The sequence below is a fragment of the Anguilla rostrata genome, chromosome 14 (assembly GCF_018555375.3).
Source record: "Anguilla rostrata isolate EN2019 chromosome 14, ASM1855537v3, whole genome shotgun sequence".
Lineage (NCBI taxonomy): Eukaryota > Metazoa > Chordata > Actinopteri > Anguilliformes > Anguillidae > Anguilla > Anguilla rostrata.
In genome coordinates this window covers 504,923-529,298 of record NC_057946.1, presented here as the reverse complement: position 1 = coordinate 529,298, position 24,376 = coordinate 504,923, and the positions used below count along the sequence as shown (strand labels likewise).

The window sequence follows — 24,376 nt, the reverse complement described above, 5'->3', positions numbered from 1 at the left end:
GGAAGGGCAATGAGGAAAGTCAGTCATTTCCTGGTGATTTTATTTACTTTAGTGCATAGAGCTATACAAGAATGTTCAATGTGAACAAAATTAATTTAATCATAAAATGGCAATAAAAAGCAAGGTAAATAAACAGTGTGCAATGAGTCAAAATCATATTTAAATTTCAATTTTGTCAGCTATTGTCAGCTGCTACTTTTCGGTTTATCTGTTTTTAATTGACTAAACCTGGAAATCTAGCTGGAATTAGTATTCTGTGGCACTGAACTTGAGGTACGTATGCTACTTAGGCCAAACCCAGGCAGCTGAACTGGATTTTAATCTTTTTGATTTTGATCTGTTTGTCTGGGACCAAGACGTCTTTCTGGATGGGTCCACTGTACCGTGGTATCTGGGCTCAAATCTGCGATGTCAGCAGTGATCTGTGATTCTAGATGGATCTATACATTTGTTTATACATTTTTGGCAAATGGACCATTCACTGGGTGGCATGGTGGTATAGTGACTAGTTGGAGTTTTTGCATTCTCTCTGTGTCCATGTGGGTTTTCACAATCCACAAGACATGCAGGTTAGGATAACTGGAGAGGGTATGAGTGAGTGAGTGAGTGAGTGAGTGAGTGAGTGAGTGAGTGAGTGAGTGTGTGAGTGTGTGTGGGTTTGAGTGAATGTGTGAGTAAACGGTGTGAGTGAGTGTGTGAGTGAGTGAGTGAGTGTGTGAGTGTGTGTGGGTTTGAGTGAATGTGTGAGTAAACGGTGTGAGTGAGTGTGTGAGGTGAGTGTGTGTGTGAATGAGTGAGTGTGTGAGTGTGTGTGTGAATGAGTGAGTGTGTGAGTGAATGTGTGAGTATGTGTGTGAGTGAGTGAATGTGTGAGTGAGTGTGTGAGTGAATGTATAAGCAAATGTTTGAGTGAATGTGTGAGTGAGTGTGTGAGTGAATGTGTGAGTATGTGAGTGAGTGTGTAAGTGTGTGTGAGTGAATGTGTAAGCGAATGTGTGAGTGAGTGAATGGTGTGTGAGTGAGTGTGGGAGTATGTGTGTGTGTGAATGGTGAGTGAGTGAGTGTGTATGTGTGTGTGTGAATGGTGTGTGAGTGAGTGTGTGAGTGTGTGTGTGAATGGTGTGTGAGTGAGTGTGTGAGTATGTGTGTGTGTGAATGGTGTGTGTGCCCTGCGATAGGCTGCCGACCTGTCCAGGGTGCATTCCTGACATTCACCCAATGCATCCTGGGATATGCTCCAGCCCATCCACAAGCCTAACCAGGTGTCAGGGGTTAAAAATGGATGGATGGATGGATGGATGAATGATTCATTTTTGTTGTCTTTGAACAAAGACAACATGACAAAGGCTTTTAAAATAGCTCTGTCGTCATTCTATCGTGTGTACAGTAATTGTCATAAACAAATGACATTCTCTTGTACCTCACCTGTCCTTGGCCCAGTTATTTTCATGGTGAATTTTGAATTCAGAGGTAGAGATGTCATTATGAATCATTTACTGTAACTGTTCGTTTAAAACAGGAATGAACCCTCTCATTAATGCGTACTGTGCTCATCTAGGTTCTTGGTTATAACTGGACCAAGTACAAATTCCACTTCCATCCTGATGGACAGGAAGTCAGAAAGTTTTTTTACTGTAAATATGTGTCTTAACTAATAAAGCTAGCCCAAATGTTCATATGACAGAATTATAATGTGGGTTGATATTATCTTTTGCATTTTTAAGAATGATTTTTTTTAACTGTGTGGACACACTATGGATTCTACTTTATAAAGGACAGGCCCATGCACAGAAATTCAGGTGTGGCGTTATTTTAAAAGCAAACTGTAACAAAGAAGTCCATCTGTAGCAAAGCACACCTCATTCAACAGCTTGAGATCTAGTTGAGCTGATAATTAGTAGAATCAGGTGTGCAAAAATAGGGTCGAAATGAAAACCCTGCAGGATGGTAGAGCTCCAGGAACAGGGCTGGGAACCGCAGATATAGCACATGTTTGTTAACATACCGTGACAGTAACCAATCACAGGAGTGGAAAAGTGCTATATGTGGAGGTGTAATACAGAGATAATGCTAGTAACAGAGATGTCCCCTCTCCAGACCGACTCCCGTTCTCAGCTCGAGGAGGAGCCCGGCCTCCGCTCGTCTCTTGGAAAGGACCTCTCCCCGGGGCTGGGGTACCTGGAGCAGGTGTGCAGGATGCTGGAGGAGATCGCCAGGCTGCAGCTGAGAAACCGGGAGCTGCAGAGAGAGAACCAGAAAGCCCAGAACCGACAGGATGCTCACGGCTGCCAGGTACTGTGGAGCCCGGGACGGAGGACAGGATGCGGTTCTGTGTTTCTCATTTTCACCTCATCTGAGATTATCCTGAGTAGTGCTAACCTAGAGTTCACTGATAGCTTAAAAAATAGAGTTTTATACCTTCTTGTTGTATGCAGGAATACCTTGGGGGTAAAATATTGCAGCCTTCAAAAACCACAATAGTCATATCTTTCAAAAACGGGAAGCTCACAGTATGTTCTTCTATATATGCCTTACCATGTTCTACTGGAAAAAATCATGGGCAACAGAGCACTGTATCAAAATGTATGAGCTTGAGAAGTTGCCTTCCTTCGACTGTTATAATTTTTGGCCACATCCACACAGGACTTTGTGCACGCTGGGGGGTGTGGTTGTGAGGTAGCTTGTTTGTTTACTAATCTGTGACTGTACCTAGCAGCCAGTGATCAATGCATGCAGCCCATAGAACTTGTGGATACAAGTTGCTAATTTGCCCCCAATGTATTACTCTGGGAGTCGTGTATGCGGATGCAACAAAAAGGTGTAAAACTTTTAAGCTATCAGTGAAATTTTGGTCTCCACTACTCAGGATAATCCCAGAGGAGATGGGCCTGGGTTCAAAAATATCAAACCTATCCTGTAAGGATATGAAAGCGCAGAAGGAAAGAATGATGAGTTTACAAACAGAAATGTTTATGAAAGAAGACCAAACATCTACATCAGAAAGATGATTTACAGATTATCTGACAGTTTCCCTGACAATCTACGAGTTGGTTGTGTGGACCCATCTTTAAAGTCTGAGCCCCATATCTGAGTGAATCACGAAGGCTGGAGATTCTGAACAGTGCCTTTCCTATCTCAGTGTCTCTCCGTTCCTCCCGAAAATCCTGTTGGTGTCAGACACAGCCCGGACACCGAGGGGTCTGAAGGTCAATCCAGCCAGCCATCCCAAGCAGCCCAACGTCTGCCCCCCCACATTAGACAAAGGTCTATGTCTGACATTTCGGAGTTCTCCAGAAGTAAGGGTGAGTAGCAGATTATACTCAGAGCTGTTCCATGCTGTAGGAGATTTTCACTGTGTAAATGACACTAAGTTTGGTCTGAGAGTCTGAGAGATGATGTGTGTTTCATATACGCAAATAAAATGGTTTGGCAAACACATTGGCTAATAAAATATTTATAAAAATTTGAATAACATATTTCCTGTAATTTTAATGCTGACTGCCTCTGAAAAATGACTGACAGCAGTGGGTAGTGATCAGCATTTAAATGTGTTACATAATCAAGAACCAAGCAGGCCCTGATGCAGGCTTTTTGTCCTTTGGCATCCCTTGTGGTGAAAGGGTGTAACTGTAGAAGGTACTCTGACAGCAGTAGCCTCATGCAGCTCTCCACTGAATGTCTTTGAAAAAACACAGAAAGATCACTGTGGTATTGTGGCTGAAAAGCCGTTTGAAAATGCAGTTGCAATTAATAAAAATAAATATTGATTTTGCAGCCTTCTGTGGTATTTGACAAAGCACACTCACACACACTTGGCTGTTTTCTGATTGCTGTGTTGTTGATAAAATGTTTTCCCTGGGGTTTCACATTCAAACAGCAGTTGAAATTTGGGGTTGCATGTTACTGTAGATACTCAAAAAAATGCCTTTTTCCGAAATTAGCTGAATATTAATTTGAAAAGGGGGTGACCTTGAACAGTGATTCTGTGTGTGTGGCACTGAAGTGAGTAATGCTGAATCTGCTGTGTGTGTGGTATTGTAGTGAGTAATGGTGAATCTGTTGTGTGTGGAGTATTGTAGTGAGAAATGGTGAATCTGCTGTGTGTGTGGTATTGTAGTGAGTAATGGTGAATCTGCTGTGTGTGTGGTATTGTAGTGAATAATGGTGAATCTGCTGTGTGTGTGGTATTGGAGTGAGTAATGGTGAATCTGCTGTGTGTGTGGTATGTGATCTTGTGGTGGTTGGAGTGAGAATGGCGCTGTATGTGTGGTACTGTAGTGAGTAATGGTGAATCTGCTGTGTGTGTGGTATTGGAGTGTGTAATGGTGAATCTGCTGTGTGTGTGTGGTATTATAGTGAGTAATGGTGAATCTGCTGTGTGTGTGTGGTATTGTAGTGAGTAATGGTGAATCTGCTGTGTGTGTGGTATTGTAGTGAGTAATGGTGAATCTGCTGTGTGTGTGGTATTGTAGTGAGTAATGGTGAATCTGCTGTGTGTGTGGTATTGGAGTGAGTAATGGTGAATCTGCTGTGTGTGTGGTATTGGAGTGAGTAATGGTGAATCTGCTGTGTGTGTGGTACTGTAGTGAGTAATGGTGAATCTGCTGTGTGTGTGGTACTGTAGTGAGTAATGGTGAATCTGCTGTATGTGTGGTATTGGAGTGAGTAATGGTGAATCTGCTATGTGTGTGGTATTGTAGTGAGTAATGGTGAATCTGCTGTGTGTGTGGTACTGTAGTGAGTAATGGTGAATCTGCTGTGTGTGTGGTACTGTAGTGAGTAATGGTGAATCTGTGTGGCAGGGGAGGTGGAGAGACAGTGCAGCTGGAAGGAGACGGTGATGCGGATAGTGGCACATCCTCAGCGGTGAGACAAACACGATGTCGAGGCTCACTGCTCCATGCACAGCACACACTGATTCAGCTGACTGTGCCTGTGTAGCTTAGATACTAAAGACCATGCTGTGTGTGTGTGTGTGTGCGTGTATGTGCGTGTGTGTGTGTGTGCGTGTGTGCGTGCATGCATATGTGTGTGTGCATGCATGTGTGTGTGGCTGTGCGTGCATGCATGTGTGTGTGTGTGCATGCATGCGTGTGTGTGCATGCATGCGTGTGGGTGTGCGTGCATGCGTGTGTGTGTGTGTGTGTGTGCGTGCCTGCGTGTGTGTGTGTGTGTGCGTGCGTGCATGCATGTATGTGTGTGTGTAGCAGCAGCAGCAGGGCAGGATTCAGCTGGTCCTAAAGCCGGAGACAGACCGGGCCGCCGCCCTACAGGAGCCGCTCAGGTGAGCTGGAGACACCCTGTTCCCCTTTTACCTGCAGCCCCGCCCCCGCACCGCCACCGCTCACCCCTTTCAGAACACGCATCACAGCACCCCCCCCCCCCCCCCGGTGTCACTGAGGACTCTCCGCCTGCTGAATAATGCAGTGACCGGGCTGTTTCAGGCTCCTCCTGTGCAGCAGAGCGGGGGGAGACCAGCACACTCTCATTCTGTAAAGAGAGCATCAGCATCACTGCTGCCTGTCCTTGGCACTGCCGCTACGCAACACTGTTATGTAACGGTGCTGACTGCGCTGTGCGGGGGGGTCGGAGGGGGGGGCGATGTACAGAACACTGCTCCTCTTCCCTTCATCTCAGCTGCAGATGTTTCTTCCTGCAGCAAAAATTTTAAAAATAGAGTTCAGGACAGTTTTGAGAAAAGTAATAACTGCCGAACATAGGAGAGCACAGTTATATAATTGATTTAAATTGAGTTCATTTGAAATACGTTATGTTAATCAGAAAATTTTAACAGAGAAATGCATCATTGCTCCCCATCCTCTAGGGCAAAAAGGTAACAAATAAGATTTTGCCGTTTCTATGATACATGATAATATGTAATATCGTGTCAGCTGTTTGAGACGTACCAGCAGTGCCTTGGGAGCTTGATGCCCTTGAAATGGCGTGTAGCGCGGGGAGATGAGGGAGGAAGCTGCAGGTTCTCATACTCTGCCATTTTGTTCTGTTCATTTGTCTGGCTAATTGATCTTCTGCATGGGCATCCGGCTGCAGGTCATTCTGAGTCATCTTCCAGCTCCTCAGAGGACCAGGGAGACCGTTCTGCTCATAATCCCTTCTGCTTAACGTCAAATCATAGACTTCGCAATGTCACACAGTCAGGCCAACAAATGCAAAAGATAAGCTGAAACCTGGTCTCAGATACTTATGTTCTCTTTTTTCTGTTATTTTATTTTCTCCAAAGGAAACCGGCGATTCCCGCTGGAAAAAATGTACCAAAGAAGATTGGATTGATCTTCAGGAAAATGGCGAAGAACAAGTCTACCAGCTGAACTGGATTTTTATTGCGTTAATCTTAGTGTGCCAGGGCACTGTTGTCTTCAGCTGCCTGACAGTGGTGCACTCCAGGTTCTTAATGCTCAAATCAAGGACGCTGGAACTGGTCCCACAGCATTTATCCCAAACGGTTATGGCTCCATTACACTTACTAGAACCTGTTAAAGAGTTTTTAACCTTTATTTATGCACAGAGGTTGTGTACAGCTGAGACGTCTGAAGCCTTTTAGCTTCACAAAAGAAAATGAAGGATATAAAGGTGCAATGATTTCTTCTTCAAGAAATAATCTTGAAATTATGTTAGAATCCATTTAAAATAACTATGTCTCCACCTACATAGGACAACGATGTATTATAATGGGTAAGGAACCTGGTCTTGTAACGTGAAGGTCACAGGATCGATTCCCAAGTAGGGCACTGCCATTGTACGCTTGAGCAAGGTACTTAACCTGCATTGCTTCAGTATATAACCAGCTGTATAAATGGATGCAATGTAAAAGCTATGTACAAAAAAAGTTGTGTAAGTCGCTCAGGATAAGAGTGTTTGCTAAATGCTTCTAATGTGATGTACACAGGACATCTGTACAGTTATTGAGAATAAGCTCCTTTTTGCTGCTGAATTCCTGGAATACTTAAAATGATCTGCATGAGATTGTATTGGACCTGAGCTGAGCCCTATGTCTGCCAGCTCCCCAGCGTGATGTCACAATGGGCTCTGACATCAGCAGGAATGAGAGGGTTTAATTGGTCGAGATGCAGGTCTCACTGCACGCCAGTGAACCCCACTGGCCAATCAGAAGTCCAGAAGTCTGCCTGTTCAGCTTCATATTAAGTGTCTTCCTCTAACTCATGTCTGTGTGAGTGAGTCTGACTGGCACACAGAGCTGTGATTAGAAGCAATGGGGGACAGCACTAGCTTGTCTATGCTATCTGCAGTATACACACGATTGGACATTATACATTTTTTAAATCATCTATAAATTATTTATTTGAGATGAAATTGCTAATTGTAATTACATGTTTTTTGCCTTCATCAATATGCCAGTTGTATTGTTATTGAAGTGAATTAAAATATTTTTCACAATGAAATGTAAGAATAACTTTCATTTTATATTTTTTAATATTTCCATCAGTTTTTATAGTACTGTAAAATTATATAACTTAAATTCACTTTATTGGAAGACTGTATATATATACTGCTGCAGTATTTTGCATTATTTTTAATTAAAGGGATAAGATATGGAAGAGTAATCATTATAAAATGAAATACATGAATATATAATATATTTGATGCATCTACCATTTTGTTTATACTTTCATGAATAAAAGGGCAGTAATATGTACACAGATCACCCAAATATTCTCATTAAAACTGACAGCCTGCACTTCAACCTTTTAATAATTGTTTTATCAAATCTAATGTGCTGGAGTACGGAGCCAAAAATAAAAAATAAATTGTCACCGTCCCAGTACTTTTGCATCTAACTATCAATCACAAATTGAATGTTTGGCCTGATGGTGGTGCTAGAGGAAAAGTCAGGGGGCCACCAAAAACAGGTTACTTCCTCTTGGAAACATGGACGTGAAAACGCAAATTCCATGCCAACCCAGCCATCACTTTCCCAAATAGGTCGGTCACATTCAGACCGACAACCGGAAGGTTATGTCCCAAAAGCCAGCCCAAGTTCTGATAACCAGGGACTACAACTGACAGGAGCACAACTAATGTCACTTATCAAACAAGGAGTCAAAACCTACATACAATAACAAAAAGATAAGATTTACTACAAACATTAATACTAAAAATAAATCAAATTTTAAAAAACCCTGTGTAGGTTAACAGGATGGTCTAGGCAGAAGACAGGCCAGCGCTAGGCTACTCCTTGGCTAAAAGAAAGCACCGTTCTAAACCTCACTACCAGGGCAAAGCAAAACGAGTGAGTCTTCCAGCAAACTTCCTCCTGCTTTGGCCTAGCCCCCTAAAAACATGTTAAAACAGGAAAGAAAAGCAACGTAGTAGCTGCACATTATAAACCGCACGGCCGCAAAGGGAGTCTGAGTCAAAAGGAATCTCTCCACCTGCGGTGTCTTCAGGCTTTATCCGCTTGGCTGGCAGGTGGACACAGGTGCGCAGCGTCAGGTAATCGAGCCCTAATCAGCTCCACCTGCCGGACTGAGACAGGTATGCAGACTCCACAAAGCAAGGGAACACGACAGGGCAGACACACAAACATCATTGCATGTTTAATATGTTTTAAAATGTAAATATGTTTAATCTTTAAAGAATTACTCTTTTAAGGTAAGAAAAATATTTAATTCCTTTTTTCCCTATGTGAAGTGATTTGAGTGCAAGGCCACAGAAACTGCATAGACTACATTTAGCTTCACGCTACATATGCAGACCTCACTGGTCTGAATTGGTGAGGTCAATTGGTGAATGTGTGAATTGGTGAATTGGTGAATTGGCCAAGGCTGATGAGTGAAGCACCTCATCTATATTTCATTGCATTCCTAGCTTCTGTGCTGAGGCAGCTAACGCTAGCTTGCTAGTCAGCTTAAAAAACATGCCTTCCTTTGAGCGATAAGGTTTGTAAAAACAAACAGAAAACCTTGAGATTGATCCTCAAGAAAGCCTGTTTCAAAAGCCAGTTTATGTCAATATAGCACTTGGTATGTAGTTACTTAACCGATCTAGCTGGCGAGCTAAATAATATGCACCATGAATAGTCTGTATTTATCAAAGAAATTTGGCAAACTGAAGTTTAAGCTGGAGTTCTGCCTCCACTAGTATTTATTATATTTCCCTGCATCATATGTGTTATATGCTATACATTGTATGATTGAGCAAGAGATCATATTAAATATATTATTTATACTAAAACCAATAATTGAATCTTCTATAATGCCTTTAATTGGGCTTAATGTCATGTGTGTTTCATCTTAGGTTGGCCTTGTGATCATTTCTTCTTTTGCCTTGAAAAAAACAGCTTTCTGCCAGGCCCCACAGTGCACAAGAGCAGCTGCAGGAGGTCAAAGGTCGCTTTAATGACATTTGCTTTTGCTAATTGGTTTGTTTTCAGTAATTGGCTCATCTTTCCTGGGGAGATTCTCCCAGGCGCCAGGCTCGGTCCACCCTGTGACTGTTTCTTTTCAAATCTGTCTGCAGTTACAGAGAGTGAACTGTGTGCCTTTGGGAGCCCCACCCCCTGCCCTGCCGCCCAATCAGAGACCTTCTGTCAGGAGAAGAGCCAGTCATCCACACTTCCGCATTTCAACAGGATGTCACCTCTGACTGAGCGACTGGGAATGAGTGGAACTTCCCAGACCGGCATCGACTTCATCTCGTTAAAACTCGCAAAGAGAAATACACAAGAATTCCCTGCCAAAAGGAACAGGTGTCTGTTTGTGCATGCAATAATTTTATTGTCTGAACTGTTTGAAAAACACGGGTTTACCACGCAACATATGTTTATACAAAATATACAAAAAGAACTGGAGATGCCTCCTAGTCTTCCCTCTGAATGAATATTAATTTCTTATTCAAATCATTTTGCTCAAAGTTTCATTAGCAGTGCTGCAACCAGCCCCTAAGCCAAAAAATGTGAATAATCAATTAATATTCATGAAAAGGGAAGCTTATTGTCAGTCCTGGTTAGTTTGCACATGTGAATGTCACAAAGAATAAATGTCCTTGTTTCTTTTTTTGTTGTTGTTTAAAAAAAAATTAGACAATGTTGTGCTGGAGTTTTTCCACCCGCCATACAGCTGGTGGCTGACGTCACAGCTTCGGGGAGATGCTTGTCTGCGCTCGCAAATCGACACAGAGGTTTGCAATGAGCACTGCAGCCTGAGCAAGACTGAGCATTCTGAACTGGGAAGCAGAGAGCGGGGGGGGGGTCTGACCTGGGAAGCAGAGAGCAGGGGGGGAGGGGGAGGGGGAGGGGGAGGGGGGGAGAGGCACTCACTCATTACCTTCTGAGCGTGTCAAAGTGTCCTTGAGCAAGACACCTAACCCCCCAATGCTCCTGCTCTCTTTCACCGTTTGTGTGTGTGCGCGCGTGTGTGTGTGTGCGCGTGTGTGTGTGCGCGTGTGCGCGTGTGCGCGCGTGTGTACGTGTGTGTGTGTGTGTGCCTGCGTGTGTGCGCGTGTGTGTGTGTGTGTGTGTGTGTGTGCGTGTGTGTGCGTGTGAATGGGTGAATAAGAGGCATTTGTAATAAAGTGCTTTGTGCAGTCCTCTTTTTGTCCATTGACCCTTACCATATATCCTCATATATGTGACATGTGAGGAGATGCTAGCCTGGTGGAGAGACAACAGGCTTTGCTTTGTGTCAGCTTAGTTCATTCATGTGCCAATAGTTCAGCATGGAAAAATCATTGTTCATTCCAAGAAAAGGCCCCTCGTTGCTGACAGTAATGATCCAAGGTCAGTTAAGTAACTCTGTTGCATGAATGAAAATCGTGGACATTTTATTTGGAATGCATATCGATGTTTCATCACGGGATTCCTGCATGTCTGCACTTCTGGTTTTATGAATGAAAGTGTACGCCAGACGGGGGTGACATCACGCCTGTCTAATGACACTGAGAAGGCTGGCGGTGGTGCGTTTATCTGCTTATTGACCTTGTGAGGCATCCTGGGGATTCATTCTGTGTAGGGCTGATATATATCTCAGCTGGATCAGCTGGATCAGCTGGATCAGCGCGCCTCGTTCTCCGCGTTCTCGACCCAAACAATATGGATCTACTCAGGCAGGTAGCAGGGAATTCTGGGCCCTGTGCTTATGTAGTCTCTGTGGGCCACCTTGAAGCTGTAGACCAAAGCAAACTTTTTTTGGCAAGGCCTTTTGAGCCTGCCACCCCCCCCCCCACCCCACCCCTTGGGTAGTCAGTTCCACAACTTCCCCCGACATCCTTTCCCTTTCCTCCCTGCACCCCTGCACCCCTGCACCCCTGCACACCTGCACATTTCCTGCACCCTGCCCCCCGCACCCCCGCACCCCTGCACCCCTGCACCCCCTGTACCCCTGCACTCCTGCTCCCCTGCCCCCCTGCCCCCCTGTACCCCTGCCCCTGCACCCTTCCCTGTACCCTGCACCCCTGCACCCCTGCACCCCTGCACCCCTGCCTCCTGCCCTGCACCCTGTACCCCTGCCCCCTGCCCCCTGTACGCCCTGCACCCCTGCCCCTGCCCCGACCCCTGCCCTGACCCTGCCCTGCACCCTGCCTGCCCCCGCACCCCTGCCCCTGTACCCCTGCACCCCTGCACCCCCTGCACCCCTGTACCCTGCACCGCCCCCTGCCCTGCCCCTGCCACCGCCTGCCCCGCCCTGCCCCCTGTCGACACCTGTCCCGCACCCCTGCCCCTGACCCCTGCACCCTGCACCCTGCACCCTGTCCCCTGCACCTCCCTGCTCCCCTGTACCCCTGCTCATAGATCCAAGGGCCGGGAAACAGCCACAGAACTGACCGCAATACAGCCGTCACTCAAACAACATTTAGGAATGAACTACAAATACAAGACGACTACACTGCTTGGAACAATATATTATATTTGATATGTGTCATTTGCATTTCTACATATATTCAAATAAATAGGAGCAAAAGTTCAATTGACACTTCAGGACAAGGAGCAGATCCAGAAAAAGTATCTACCTTCTCTTCCATTTTTGCATCTACGGTTGTTATGCTTTGTAAAATGCTCTTAATCGAGGGTCTGAAGAGTGTAACACTGTCTTTAATTGGCCGGTGTGTGTGTTTGTCTTTATTTAAACAGTCAGATGGACAGCTCAGCAGTCCTCAGAGTTCAAACTGAATGGCTGGTCATTATTACTGTTTTCATTATTGTTATTATTATCATTTCTTTGTTCATTGATTGGCTCCTGGGCCGTGCCAGTGCACCCCCCTCCCTCCCCCCCCCCAACCCCCAACTCTGAGAGCACGAGGGGCGCAAACACAAATATGGGATGGGGAGAGAGGACTGCACTTCATACATAAAATACATTTATTGGGTAATCGTCCCAGTCTCTTCAGCAGTACTGCGCACGTCAAGTCTTTTCAAGTCTTGCTTTAAGTCCGTCGCCTCTGTGGCGTTTTCCAGTGCTGATAAATACATATATATAATATACGGATGTTCTGTGGCGGGGGGGGGGGTGGGGGAGGATGGGGAAGAGGGGGTTCAGGGTTGCCAGTTCCAGGGTAAACCCCCCTTTGTTCACATGATGCCGCAGGAAGTCAGAGGGTTGCCCACGTGGCAGGTGCAGGCGGACTGGCAGTACTGGCGCACGGTCTGGTAGCAGCTGCGGTCGGGGTCGCCCCCCCACTGCATGGCGCTGGCGGCGTCGGCGGGCAGCCGGCTCAGGATGCTGGTGTTGATGGCGAGCGCCGCCAGGCCGTAGTCGGTGAAGAGCACGGTCTCGCGCCGGCAGGTGGGGCAGGAGATGAACTTGTACTTGGGGCAGGACTCGTACAGGATCTGCAGGCACTCCTCGCACACCGAGTGCAGGCAGGACAGGATGCGCGGCCGCTTGCCCGCGAAGTTGTAGGTGTGCCCGCAGGTGGGGCAGTCCAGCGGCTCGTAGGGCACCACCGAGTTGGAGGGGGCGGGGGCGGAGGGGGAGGCCGAGCGCAGCACGTACTGGTTGACGATGACGTCCTCCATCTTGTAGTGGAACTGGTGGTAGCAGAGCTCAGCGGGGCCGGCGCTGGCCTTGCGCTGGGACAGGTAGGCGGGGCGCTCGTGCCGGGCGGGCGTGGCGGGCGGGGCCGGGGGCCGGTGGTGGGCGTGGTGGTGGGGTGTGGCCATGGCGCGGCTCAGGGTCAGGTCCAGCGGGAGGTCGCCGCAGGCCTGGTTGACGATGACCTCGCCCTCGGTCCCCCCGCAGTCCCAGGCCACGCGCGGGGGGGGCGCATACCGCGGCTGGGTGACGGGGGGGCTGGGACACTCGCGCCCCATCTTCTCCGACTGGATGATCTTGACGGTGTCCATGGGGATGGCCACGGGCTGGCGCCTCAGGCAGGACATGCGCTCAGCTGGGGGGGGCCCTGGGGGGGGCCCTGGGGGGTGGGGCTGCTGGGAGTGCGGTGGGGCACCGGTCAGGAGGGCTCTCAGTGCTGCCCCCCTCAGCCATTGGAGGGGACCTGCGGGCGGATGACTCTGTCCATGCTCAGATCAGACCCCCAAACCCCCTCAGCAGAAACAACCCGAGCGAGGAGCTCAGCGGACGGACCGACGGACGTACAAATTCAACAGGACCAGAACCCAAGGATCCTGAGTCTGCCCCAAAAGCACCCCCTTTCAGTGCTCCGGACTCCGGAACTGTGTCAAAGTGCAGTTTGGGTCACGCAGAACCACAGTCTCCAGAGAAACATACAGCAAGAGAAATTAATATCTCAAAGTCAATTCTGACACTACAGCAGACAAACAACCAAGAATGGCTACAAGCCTTCAGCAGGACAATGAGTATTTACATCATTAAATATCCGACTGTATATATAATTCACGTATTCATACACGCACACAGATGCATTATGAGGTCTTGAGATCCAGAACAGGTATTTTCTGCTGGCTTTTTTTGACACAGATAAATAACAGGTCTAACAGTATATTTGACTTCTGTCGGGAACAGCAGACGAAAACAACACTTTCGGATTTCTCTTCTGTCCCATCCAGTTGGAATAAGTTCTCACAGGAGCAGAAGTGTGATCTTCTGTGTCCCAGTTAGTCGTTAAGCTGGAGTTCAGTGCAGATATCCTGGCAAACCTGCAGCTGTGTTGATAAGCTGCTGATCTGGGGGGTTTTTTGGGAAAGAGACCCCAACAGGAACAGGAGCACCAGCTCCTAAAACGGCAATGCAACTGTCCCAAGCTATTTGGGAATGCAATGTTGTGTGCCTTTTCCCAGCGAGGGACAGGTACTGCCCACTTGACGTCTCAAGATGTCCACGAGAGTCACACCCAGGCCGGCCGCGTATCCATCGCAGCCATAGATTTCCAGAGAGCGCCCTCTGTGTGGTTGGGGTAGAACTGCACCCAGAGTCTCCCTCGCCAGTGACTGAGCTCAGCCGTCTGAAAACAAGAAAACACACACAGTACATACGTCATACTCTCACACATTAGCCAAAGACATAGCAATCCCAAGGATAGTTACTGTGGCGTTTTGAAAAGTTGCCCTTTTGTTTAAATGCCTGGCTCTCAACCGGTCACGCACAAACCCCAACCCCCCGTTCATTAAAAAATAATGAGAATAAAACTGAGCGGCCTAAATGCTGGGGGGTTGGGGGGCAGTCCGGGGCAGGTTCTGCAGGAATTTCTATTTTTGGGTCTTATCAGGCATCTTGTGTGATTGTGCAGCGGCTTCCTGTCTTTAGCGGACTGAAGCTCGGAGTTGCTGGGTTCGCTCCCCCCCACCCCCCCACCCCCCCCCCCACCACATGCCCAGGAGACTGCCAGCTCAACTGCTTTCTCAGCCTGCCTGTCAGCATTATTACCCACAATCCCACTCTCTTTATTACCCACAATCCCTTTCCCTTCCCCTCTTCCCCTAAAGGTTGAGGAACCGCTGCCAGCCGTCTCCACAGTACCACAGTAAAAACAGGCACAAAATGAGTGCCGTCGGCTCACAGCTCACACGGCCCACCGCCCCCCCCACCCCCACATCCTCTCATCTACACCACACCTACTCTCCATTCAGCTTTCTCTCTCGTCTCTCTTTTTCTCTCTCCCCCTTCTCTCTATCTCTTTCCCCCTCTCCTCTCTTTCCATCTCTCCCTCGCCTCTCTCTCTATCTCTCCCCCACTCTTTCTATCTCTCTCTCCCTCTCCTCTTTCTCTCTCTCTCTCGCTCACACACACACACAATGTGAAACAGGCTCTTGTGAAACGCAAGATTCCAGATTAATACTTAATTCACATTCCGAACAGAGTTATATTTTTAACGTGTTCTAGGATTGCAGTTCTTTTTTTGATTATTTAATTAATCAGCCCAGTCATTAATGTGATCTGCCATTTTTCACAAAGGGAAGTGCTGCAGCTCCCGACTTGCCGGGCATCCAGGGTGAAAATGGCTGCCCGTGGTCTCAACCAGCACTGGCGTGTGCAGCTGTTTGAATGAAATTAAAGCAGAATAATCGGTTGGAACAAAAAACAGGACATGGAGTTACTCCCCTGGACTGGAGCTGTGCACCCCTGTGTTATGCAGGAAATATGTTTACAATCTTCAGCCTCTCTCTCTCTCTCTCTCTCTCTCTCTCTCCCTCATTCTCTCTGGTTATTTGTCTCCTGGGTCGTGGGTAGTGGTAGTGGGTGTGATGACTGTGAGTATCTTTCCTAATGTACGAACACATGCATGCTTACAATCACACACCCATGCATGCACACTAAGACACTGACACACATGCACGTGTACATACACACACATACTCATGCACGCAAATACATATATACACACTCACACATACACACACATATAAAAACATAATGCACAGACACGAATATACTAATACGTATTAGCACATGTACACTCATACCCACACACACACACACACTACATTCCTATACACTCATACAAGGATACCTACATGCTCATGCTCACACACACATGCACACAGAAATTCAAGCGAACATTCTGAAACATGCACCCACACAATTACAAACACAGTGCTAGTCTTTGTAATCACAGCACCTTTGAGCTCAGATCTTTCTGAATCTCAATAAAAAATAAAATGCTGTTTGGCTGCACTGGCGTTGTCGTTTGCTAAATCCCTCCATTACATGAACGGCTCATCACACATTAGCCACACAATATGTTAGCACAGCTGGCCAGATCACAGCGATTGGAGACACTGGATACATTCAACAAAGGAGCGCGCAGTATTTCAGAAAACACAACATGATGAACATGAAACATTGCATGAATAACCAAAACACGGGGGGAGGCACAAACCGGAAAAAGCCACTGGAGAGGCTTATTTTAAAAAAGCAGCTCTCCCATCTCCTTTCCTAACCCCCCGTACTATGAGCCCCCCCCCCCCCCCCCCGAACCCTGCTGTACTTTCCAGCACATTCCTGTGCAATCTGGCCCGGGAGCATTCCACCTGTGCATCCTCCAGCCAGCGAGGAGTCGAGATGCGCTATCGCCGAACGGCTGTCTCTCTCTCTCGCACGCCCCCCCCCCCACCTCATTCCAAATACACCCCCCCCATGACTCACCCCGCCTACACTGCCTCTCCAACCGCCACACCATTCTGGAAAAAACTCTCCATTCAGAAACAGTGGGTGGGGGGCAGGGTGGTAGTGTGCTGGCCATGGTAGCAGTGGGGGTGGGGGGTGATGTGAAACGAGTTAGAAATCATCTCCTGCCTATTATTAATTCAAAACTGTTTGTTTTCGCTTCAACTGACTGAGCACAAATCCAAAAACGACTTCAAGAATACAACAATCTGGCCAAGGCGACGCATGAATCCTTTTCAAAACACTTCGCCCGCTGTCGCTGAGCATCCTGTGTATATACGTATAAACGTTTTGTGTATATGATCTATATTTCCCAAGCTTTTATTTCACAGTCAATCATACGGAATCTCTGTTGACAGGAAGCTCAGCTTAAAACTGAAAGCAAAAACCACACACAAACACTTTTTTCATCTGCTGAATAAACACAGCCTTATAGGGACTTAGAGGGTCCTCACAAACCCGTCCTAGCTGCAGAGCCCAGCTCGCTCAGTCGAATTAGCGGATTTGGGGCAGTTGTGGTAATTTGTGGGTTATGTAAGCAGGAACCAGACCCCACTGCAGAGGGTCTCCCAGCAGCCAGCGTGGACGCATCCACCGCGCAGACGTCCCTGCCGCAACCAAGATGTTTGCGGACGTGACATTTTCACAGTCGAAATTCTCTCTTTTCTCTTGAGAAAAATCCAGCCTCAGATCAGATAAAGAGCTCTGTGCGCCTGGCCCTTCCACGTCTGAAACAGCCACACAGCCGCGGCCGAGGCGTCCGTGTGAAACCGCGCAGCTCGCTACGAACACGCCTGTTTCCTGTCTGTTCTCTCATTTTTTTATTGCTGTTTGTACGCGCACACATTCACACACAAACACGCGCAAACCTACACACAAACACACCACACTCACACATACCCACGCACACACATTCACACAGACTCGCACAAATGCACACTCAGTCTATGGATATTCACACACATGCACTCCACACACACACACACACATACTCATACACACACACAGACACAAAAACATGCACAAATGCACATGCACATGCACTGAACACTCACACAGGCATTTCAGACCCTTTACAGACACACACATACACATGACACACACACACACACATCGCGCACACACACATACATATGACACACACACACACAATCACACACACACATCACACACACGCATACATCACACACACACACACACACATACACACGACACACATACACACACACACAACACACATACACACACACACACACACACACACGACACACATACACACATCACACACACACACACAAGGACACACACACACACGACACACATACACACATCACACACACACACACACAAGGACACACATCACACACACACACACACACACACGACACACATACACACATCACACACATCACACACACACACATACACACACACACACACACACTAACTGCAGGAGCCCATCTCTGATCTGACCTGGTCTTCAGTGCGTGTGCAGGTCTCAGTGAGGATGGGGTCCCCAGCCGTGTGCAGGACGCCGTGCTCAGAGATGCCGTCGAAGCCGCTCGCCTTCAGAGAGACGACCCCAGCGCCCCGCAGTCCCTCTCCCGCTCCCGCGCTCCCCGCATCGCAGAAAGGGGAGAAGAAAAAGAGGAAAGGACGGAGGAAGGGAAGGAACGACGGAGACGAAGAGATGTCGCGATGCGTCAGCGCCTGTTCCGTCCGCTAGAAATAGCCCGCCGACAAAAACGCAGCCGTCATGGAGCGCCCTCTTCAGCTCCTCCCCTCCTCCTCTTCCTCCTTTCCCTCGGCCGTTTCTCTCTCTCCCTTTATGCCGCGGTCCGCGCCTCTCTGCCGTTACACCTCCCGCGAAACCCGCCAGCTCTCTCTCCTTCCCTCCATCCTGCTGCAAGGGGGTGTGGGGGGGCTTCTTAATTTCTCTGTTTTGTTATCACGCAGTCCCCTCTCTATTCTCTCTGTTCCTCAGTGATGGCAGCTGGATTCCACACTGCACTGTATCCCCTACTCCTCTCTGCAGTTCGCCTTTTTCTCTCTCCTTCTCTCTCTCTTGCTCTTTGCTTCTCTTTCTGCCTTTCTCTGCTTCTCTCTCTCTCGTTCTCCCTCTCGATCTCTCTCTCTCTCACTCTCTCAGTCTCTCTCTGCTTCTCTCTCTCTCTCTCTCTCTCTCTCTCTCTCTCTCTCTCTCTCTCTGCAGTACCTTGCTGCAGTGCCACTGCAGACTGGATCACGTTTTCTCATCACCAGTGAAAATCTCCAGCCAATGAGGGTTCTGCCCCTAACCCAACCCCCCTCCCTCTCCCTTCCTCTCTCTCTCTCTCTTTCTCTCTCTCTCTTTCTCACACAACAGAAACACACAACAGGATACAAGCACACACACACACACGCACGCACGCAGCACACACACACACTCTCTCTCTCTCTTTCTCACACACAGACACAGATAAGCACACACACACACACTCGCTCTCTCTCACTCTCTCTCTCACACACACACACACACACACACACACACACTCACCACTCTCTTTCTCTCTCTCTCTCTCACACACGCACACACACACACGCACGCAGGCACGCACGCACGCACACACACACATGCACACACTCACACACTCTCTCTCTCACACACATGCACACAAATGTGTGCACTAAGGCAGGCCTTCGGTTCTACACACACCAGGGACCTGGAATCAGTGGACAGCAATTACAGCCCCCTGCCGCCCTCCCCCCCCCCACCCACTCCCTTCCTCTCTCTCCCTCCCTCTCCCTCTCCCTCCCTCTCTCTCTCTCTCCACACAGCCCTCTGTAGAAAGCACGATCATATTTTTATGATGATGGTGATGAAAGCGCGCGTGTGCGTTTGACAGTGTGGCTCCTGCCTCCCTGCACACGGCAGGCTGGGAACGCTAGCGATGCAGCCTGGCACACAGTGTACCTTGGGCAAACATCCACCGCGTGCAACAACAAAAAAACACCGAAGCACGCTGGCTTGATTCAAATCGCTGATCGGTGGATAAGCGCGTGCCCGCCATTTTGGCAGCCTTCCCTGCTGCAGGGCCCCTGACATCGTGTCCCTCGGGTTCTTGTGGGGTCCTGTGAAATTCGTGAGCAGAGAGACGGACGGGAAGCGCGTGACATTGACTGAGCACCCGGGCTCTTACACAACCCTGCTGCAGGGCACCTTGCAACACTCCACTGCCGTGGGCTGCAGCACCGCACTTGCGCGCGTGTGTGCGTGCGTGCGTACGTGTGCGTGCATGCGTGTGAGTGCATGTGTGTGCGTGTGCGTGCGTGCATGCGTGTGTGTGTGCGTGCGTGCGTGAGTGTGTGTGTGTGCGTGTATGTGTGTGCATGTGCATGTGCATGTGCATGTGCGCGCGTGTGTGCCCTGTGGTGCAACTCACTTTACATTCCATGTAAAAACCATTTCTCCTTATTTGAGACACAGTTCACTGTAAGAACACTGCATATTGCCACTCATTATCGGAAGCAGATGTCATCATAATAAAATACCACAGAAAACACAGTGGTCACTGATATGTTGCATAATCCGCCGCTGATATGTCACACAGAGCATCGTCAGTCTCAGGCAGAATCCTTCGCTTCAGTCGGCACACGTGCAGCAGCGAGCTCCTCAAGGTGAACAAAGGCATCAGGAACTCATTCAGAAATCACCACTGAACAGAGCTTAAGTCAGACAGAGTGATGTCAACACAGCCAAGACCCCCATGTCCTCCCCCGCCCCGTACCCCACCCCCAACCCCCCCACCCCCGTAGGCAATGCCGCTGTCACAAGATCCAAACGTTCCACAAAAATGCTGTCGAGAGCGGTCAAAGGCAGCCTATTCCCTCCTACGAGCTCGCTGAACATGACAGGTCCTTGACCGTGACGTTTGTGATCCATTAAACAAATATACATCATCTGACCTGATTCTGAACTGCACATGCTCCGAATGCATCGTGTGTCTCCATAGCAATGCGTGAGATCAGGCAGGCAGCGGCAGGCAGGAGTAGCATTGTGCATGTATGTGAAATCAGTATCTGCTTGTATTTACGGCACATATGAGTCGCTCTCCTCTTTCACTGTGTGGATTACACCTTCGTGCCATCTGCAGAAAAATGTCAACCTCCACCATTTTGAATGTAGTGCACAGATACAATTTATTAGGGGGGGGGTGGATTGTATTTTGTGAAATGATACATATTCCCATATTATTGTCCACCCCTGGCATCATTAGCTGGATCCCCTCTCCTAATTGATTAGCAGACACCGAGATGGTTCATTTGGAGAGGCACTGAAACAGATGCTACATGTGATGTGGCAGTAGTTTAATCACCTGTGATCTTGGGAAAGCATCAACAGGGACAGCTCTTCTATTAATCTGTATTCTCCTCAAATAAATCACAGTGGCAGGGGATTATTATATTACCAGCATCTGTTTTTTTTTTTTGTATTTTTAGCACTACACTACACTAGCATCTGCTACTGTTAACAAGCTATACCCCACTAGCATCTACTCCTGTTAAGAAGCTACGCTACACTACACTAGCATCTACTACTGTTAACAAGCTACACTAAGCTATCATCTGATACTGTTAACAAGCTACACCTCACTAGCATTTACTACTGTTAACAAGCTACACTACACTTGCATCTACAACTGTTAACAAGCTACACTAAACTAGCATCTACTGTTATCAAGCTACACTACACTAGCATCTACTACTGTTAACAAGCTACACTAAACTAGCATCTACTGTCATCAAGCTACACTAAACTAGCATCTGCTACTGTTAACAAGCTACACCCCACTAGCATTTACTACTGTTAACAAGCTACACTACACTAGCATCTACTACTGTTAACGAGCTACACTAAACTAGCATCTACTGTTATCAAGCTACACTACACTAGCATCTACTACTGTTAACAAGCTACACTAAACTAGCATCTACTGTTATCAAGCTACACTAAACTAGCATCTGCTACTGTTAACAAACTACACTAAACTACCACTCTACTGTTACAACTAACTACACTAGCATCTACTACTGTTAATAAGCTACACTCCACTAGCATCTACAACTGTTAACAAGCTACACCCCACTAGCATCTACTACAAGCTACACTACTCTAGCATCTACTGCTATTAACAAGCTACACTAAACTAGCATCTACTGCTGTTAACAAGCTACACTAAACTAGCATCTACTACTGTTAACAAGCTATAACCCACTAGCATCTGCCACTGTTAACAGGCTACACTAAACTAGAATCTACTGTTGCTAACAAGCTATGCTACACTACCATCTACTACTGTTAACAAGCTACACTAAATCAACTCTCAGATCAGCTACATAAAGAAGCTTTTGCGCTCCTCTTACTAATCGAATGTTGACAAGCTATGCTACACTAGCATCTGCTACTGTGTGTATGTGTGTGTGTGCATGTGTGTGTGCATATGTGCATGTGTGTGTGTGTGAGTGTGCATGTGCGTGAGTGTGTGTGTGTGTGTGTGCGTGTGTGCATGCATGTGTGTGAGTGTGCATGTGTGTGTGTGCATGTGCGTGAGTGTGTGTGTGCATGTGCGTGCATGTGTGTAATAAACATACAATTATAAGAGACTGTGTCTTACACTAGACAATGTATGACAAAATACAGTATGTCCACATTTCATTTACAAAAACCCTCTCACAATTGGTTTGGAATGTACATTGAGATGCTACCCACAGTTTAACATGTAAAAGTGTTTTGTTTTTATCTTCTGTTTTTAAAGAATACATTTTTTTTAAATATGAGCAAAATCTAAAGTTTTCAAAACATGGTGAAACTGCCATATGAATTCAGTATAAGCACCTTTCCTGATCAAAACATACATTTCAACACTGAAGGTGATTTTTTCCTTACCTCCAGAAGAAGAAAACAGCTTCATAGTGTTTGTTTTTCTCTCTCCTTTCTGGAAGCTTGTTGAGATTTTTGATTGAGGGAACCAGAAGTGCAATGAATTGATTTCAGTGAAGCATAAGTCTCTGCCAAACTCTTTCTGCCAAAACTCAGAAAGTCAACAATGAGAGGAAGGGGTTACTTTCTCACATACACTCTGAATTTGGCGAGCACGCTTTGGTTACATTGGGCTCATTATTAATGCGATGGACACACACTGGATGTATGCGCACCTTCGGGTCAAAGTGCTGTCTCCGGCTCCGCAAACAGAAGTTCCACAAACACTCAGAGGAACTATTTTAGCGCGCTTCAGTCTCTCTTATCATCCTCTACCTCAGGCCATTACAGCCATGGTTCAGACGTGCCATGTTTGCTTTGAATGGGAGAGAAGAGGGGAAAGCATTGAGCTTTTACACTGCCGCTCGAAAGTAACAAATAAACAAGGTGCTCGAGAGGTCAGGCCGTTTGGGAAACGCTGAGGAGCATTCCGGGGAAGGGTAGAGCCCAGAGCGGCATTGTGGGAAGTGTTCCGGGATAGGCTGGCCGGGCAGCGAGGAATGAAAACAGAGACGTGGATCTGAAGCTGTTCTCTGTCAGAGATACGAACCAGAGAGAGTGCATTTTAGGATCTGAAGCTGTTCTCTGTCAGAGATACAGACCAGAGAGAGTGCATTTTAGGATCTGAAGCTGTTCTCTGTCAGAGATACGAACCAGAGAGAGCGCATTTTAGGATCTGAAGCTGTTTACAAACCAGAAAGAGTGCATTTTAGGATCTGAAGCTGTTTACAAACCAGAGAAAGTGCATTTTAGGATCTGAAGCTGTTCTCTGTCAGAGATACGAACCAGAGAGAGTGCATTTTAGGATCTGAAGCTGTTTACAAACCAGAGAGAGTGCATTTTAGGATCTGAAGCTGTTTACAAACCAGAGAGAGTGCATTTTAGGATCTGAAGCTGTTCTCTGTCAGAGATACGAACCAGAGAGAGTGCATTTTAGGATCTGAAGCTGTTTACAAACCAGAGAGAGTGCATTTTAGGATCTGAAGCTGTTTACAAACCAGAGAGAGTGCATTTTAGGATCTGAAGCTGTTTACAAACCAGAGAGAGTGCATTTTAGGATCTGAAGCTGTTTACAAACCAGGGAGAGCACATTTTAGGATCTGAAGCTGTTCTCCATTAGTAACATGGACCAGATCATCTTAGGATCTTAGACTATGGGTTTGCTATCAAAGTCCTCTGTTACTAGCTTGAATGCTAGAATCACTTGACCATGTCAGTGGTTTCAAACAGACACAATCTTTGCCCTCCCATGAAAGCATCCAGCAATGACTTTCTGATAACTGATGACATTCACTGTAATATTAGCAGAACGTGATAAATGGGCATCAACATTCTGTTTTTCAATAGTTCAAATAAATACAGCATGTGATTCAGAACAGGGGGTGGCGGGGTCATCTTTGGAATTTTGGGCTGGTGGGCAATGAAGATGCAATCTATTTTTTGCTTGGGCATTTGTTTTCCTGGAGTACTGCTTTAAAGTGGAAAAACCTCCTAGCCTCCATAGCAAGGCGACCTCACCAAGTTCACAAAATGCTGCTGGTGGCATTTTACAGCTCGTCTGCCGGTACTCTAACCTCACAGCTGTGTGCTGCAAAGTCACATGGCTTTTCATTTCAGCGTCTGTCAGAAATCCCTGCTATTTAATGAAGAAATACACATTTTTTCTATAAAAAAGAGCATATATTATGCCGTAAATGTTTGTGCTGATATTATCATTCAAATCAATTTTCAGCCAAAAAAAAATCTTTAATTTAAAATGGTTCAGTGTTATTGATTTTGCAAAAATTTTACTAAAGAG

The 24,376-nt window shown here is 47.0% G+C and overlaps 1 protein-coding gene and 2 long non-coding RNA genes across 7 annotated transcripts; 2 read left to right on the top strand and 1 right to left on the bottom strand.

Annotated features, from left to right (window-relative positions):
- The first annotated feature begins 4,905 nt into the window (after nt 1-4,905).
- Nucleotides 4,906-7,421, top strand: LOC135239644 (uncharacterized). Its single transcript, XR_010325440.1, has 2 exons — nt 4,906-5,284; nt 6,242-7,421. It is a non-coding gene; the product is annotated as an uncharacterized LOC135239644 (long non-coding RNA).
- A 1,090-nt stretch (nt 7,422-8,511) lies between these two features.
- LOC135239643 (uncharacterized) lies at nt 8,512-11,274 on the top strand. 3 transcript variants are annotated; one of them, XR_010325438.1, is made up of 3 exons: nt 8,512-8,631; nt 9,277-9,368; nt 9,499-11,274. It is a non-coding gene; the product is annotated as an uncharacterized LOC135239643 (long non-coding RNA). The 3 variants fall into 3 exon arrangements; XR_010325437.1 differs by lacking the exon at nt 8,512-8,631 and adding an exon at nt 8,808-8,918; XR_010325439.1 differs by lacking the exon at nt 8,512-8,631 and adding an exon at nt 8,850-9,002.
- A 591-nt stretch (nt 11,275-11,865) lies between these two features.
- On the bottom strand, nt 11,866-24,166 carry rnf208 (ring finger protein 208). Of its 3 annotated transcripts, XM_064308187.1 has the most exons (3): nt 24,097-24,166; nt 22,486-23,111; nt 11,866-14,397 (listed from the first exon to the last, which is right to left on the bottom strand). In XM_064308187.1, the coding sequence occupies exon 3, from the start codon at nt 13,352-13,354 to the stop codon at nt 12,545-12,547; it is 810 nt and encodes a 269-aa protein (XP_064164257.1). In that variant the 5' UTR covers nt 13,355-14,397; nt 22,486-23,111; nt 24,097-24,166; the 3' UTR covers nt 11,866-12,544. The 3 variants fall into 3 exon arrangements, with proteins under 3 accessions (XP_064164257.1, XP_064164256.1, XP_064164255.1); XM_064308186.1 differs by lacking the exon at nt 24,097-24,166 and having other exon boundaries at nt 22,486-23,131; XM_064308185.1 differs by lacking the exons at nt 22,486-23,111; nt 24,097-24,166 and adding an exon at nt 18,033-18,836.
- Nucleotides 24,167-24,376: the final 210 nt, after the last annotated feature.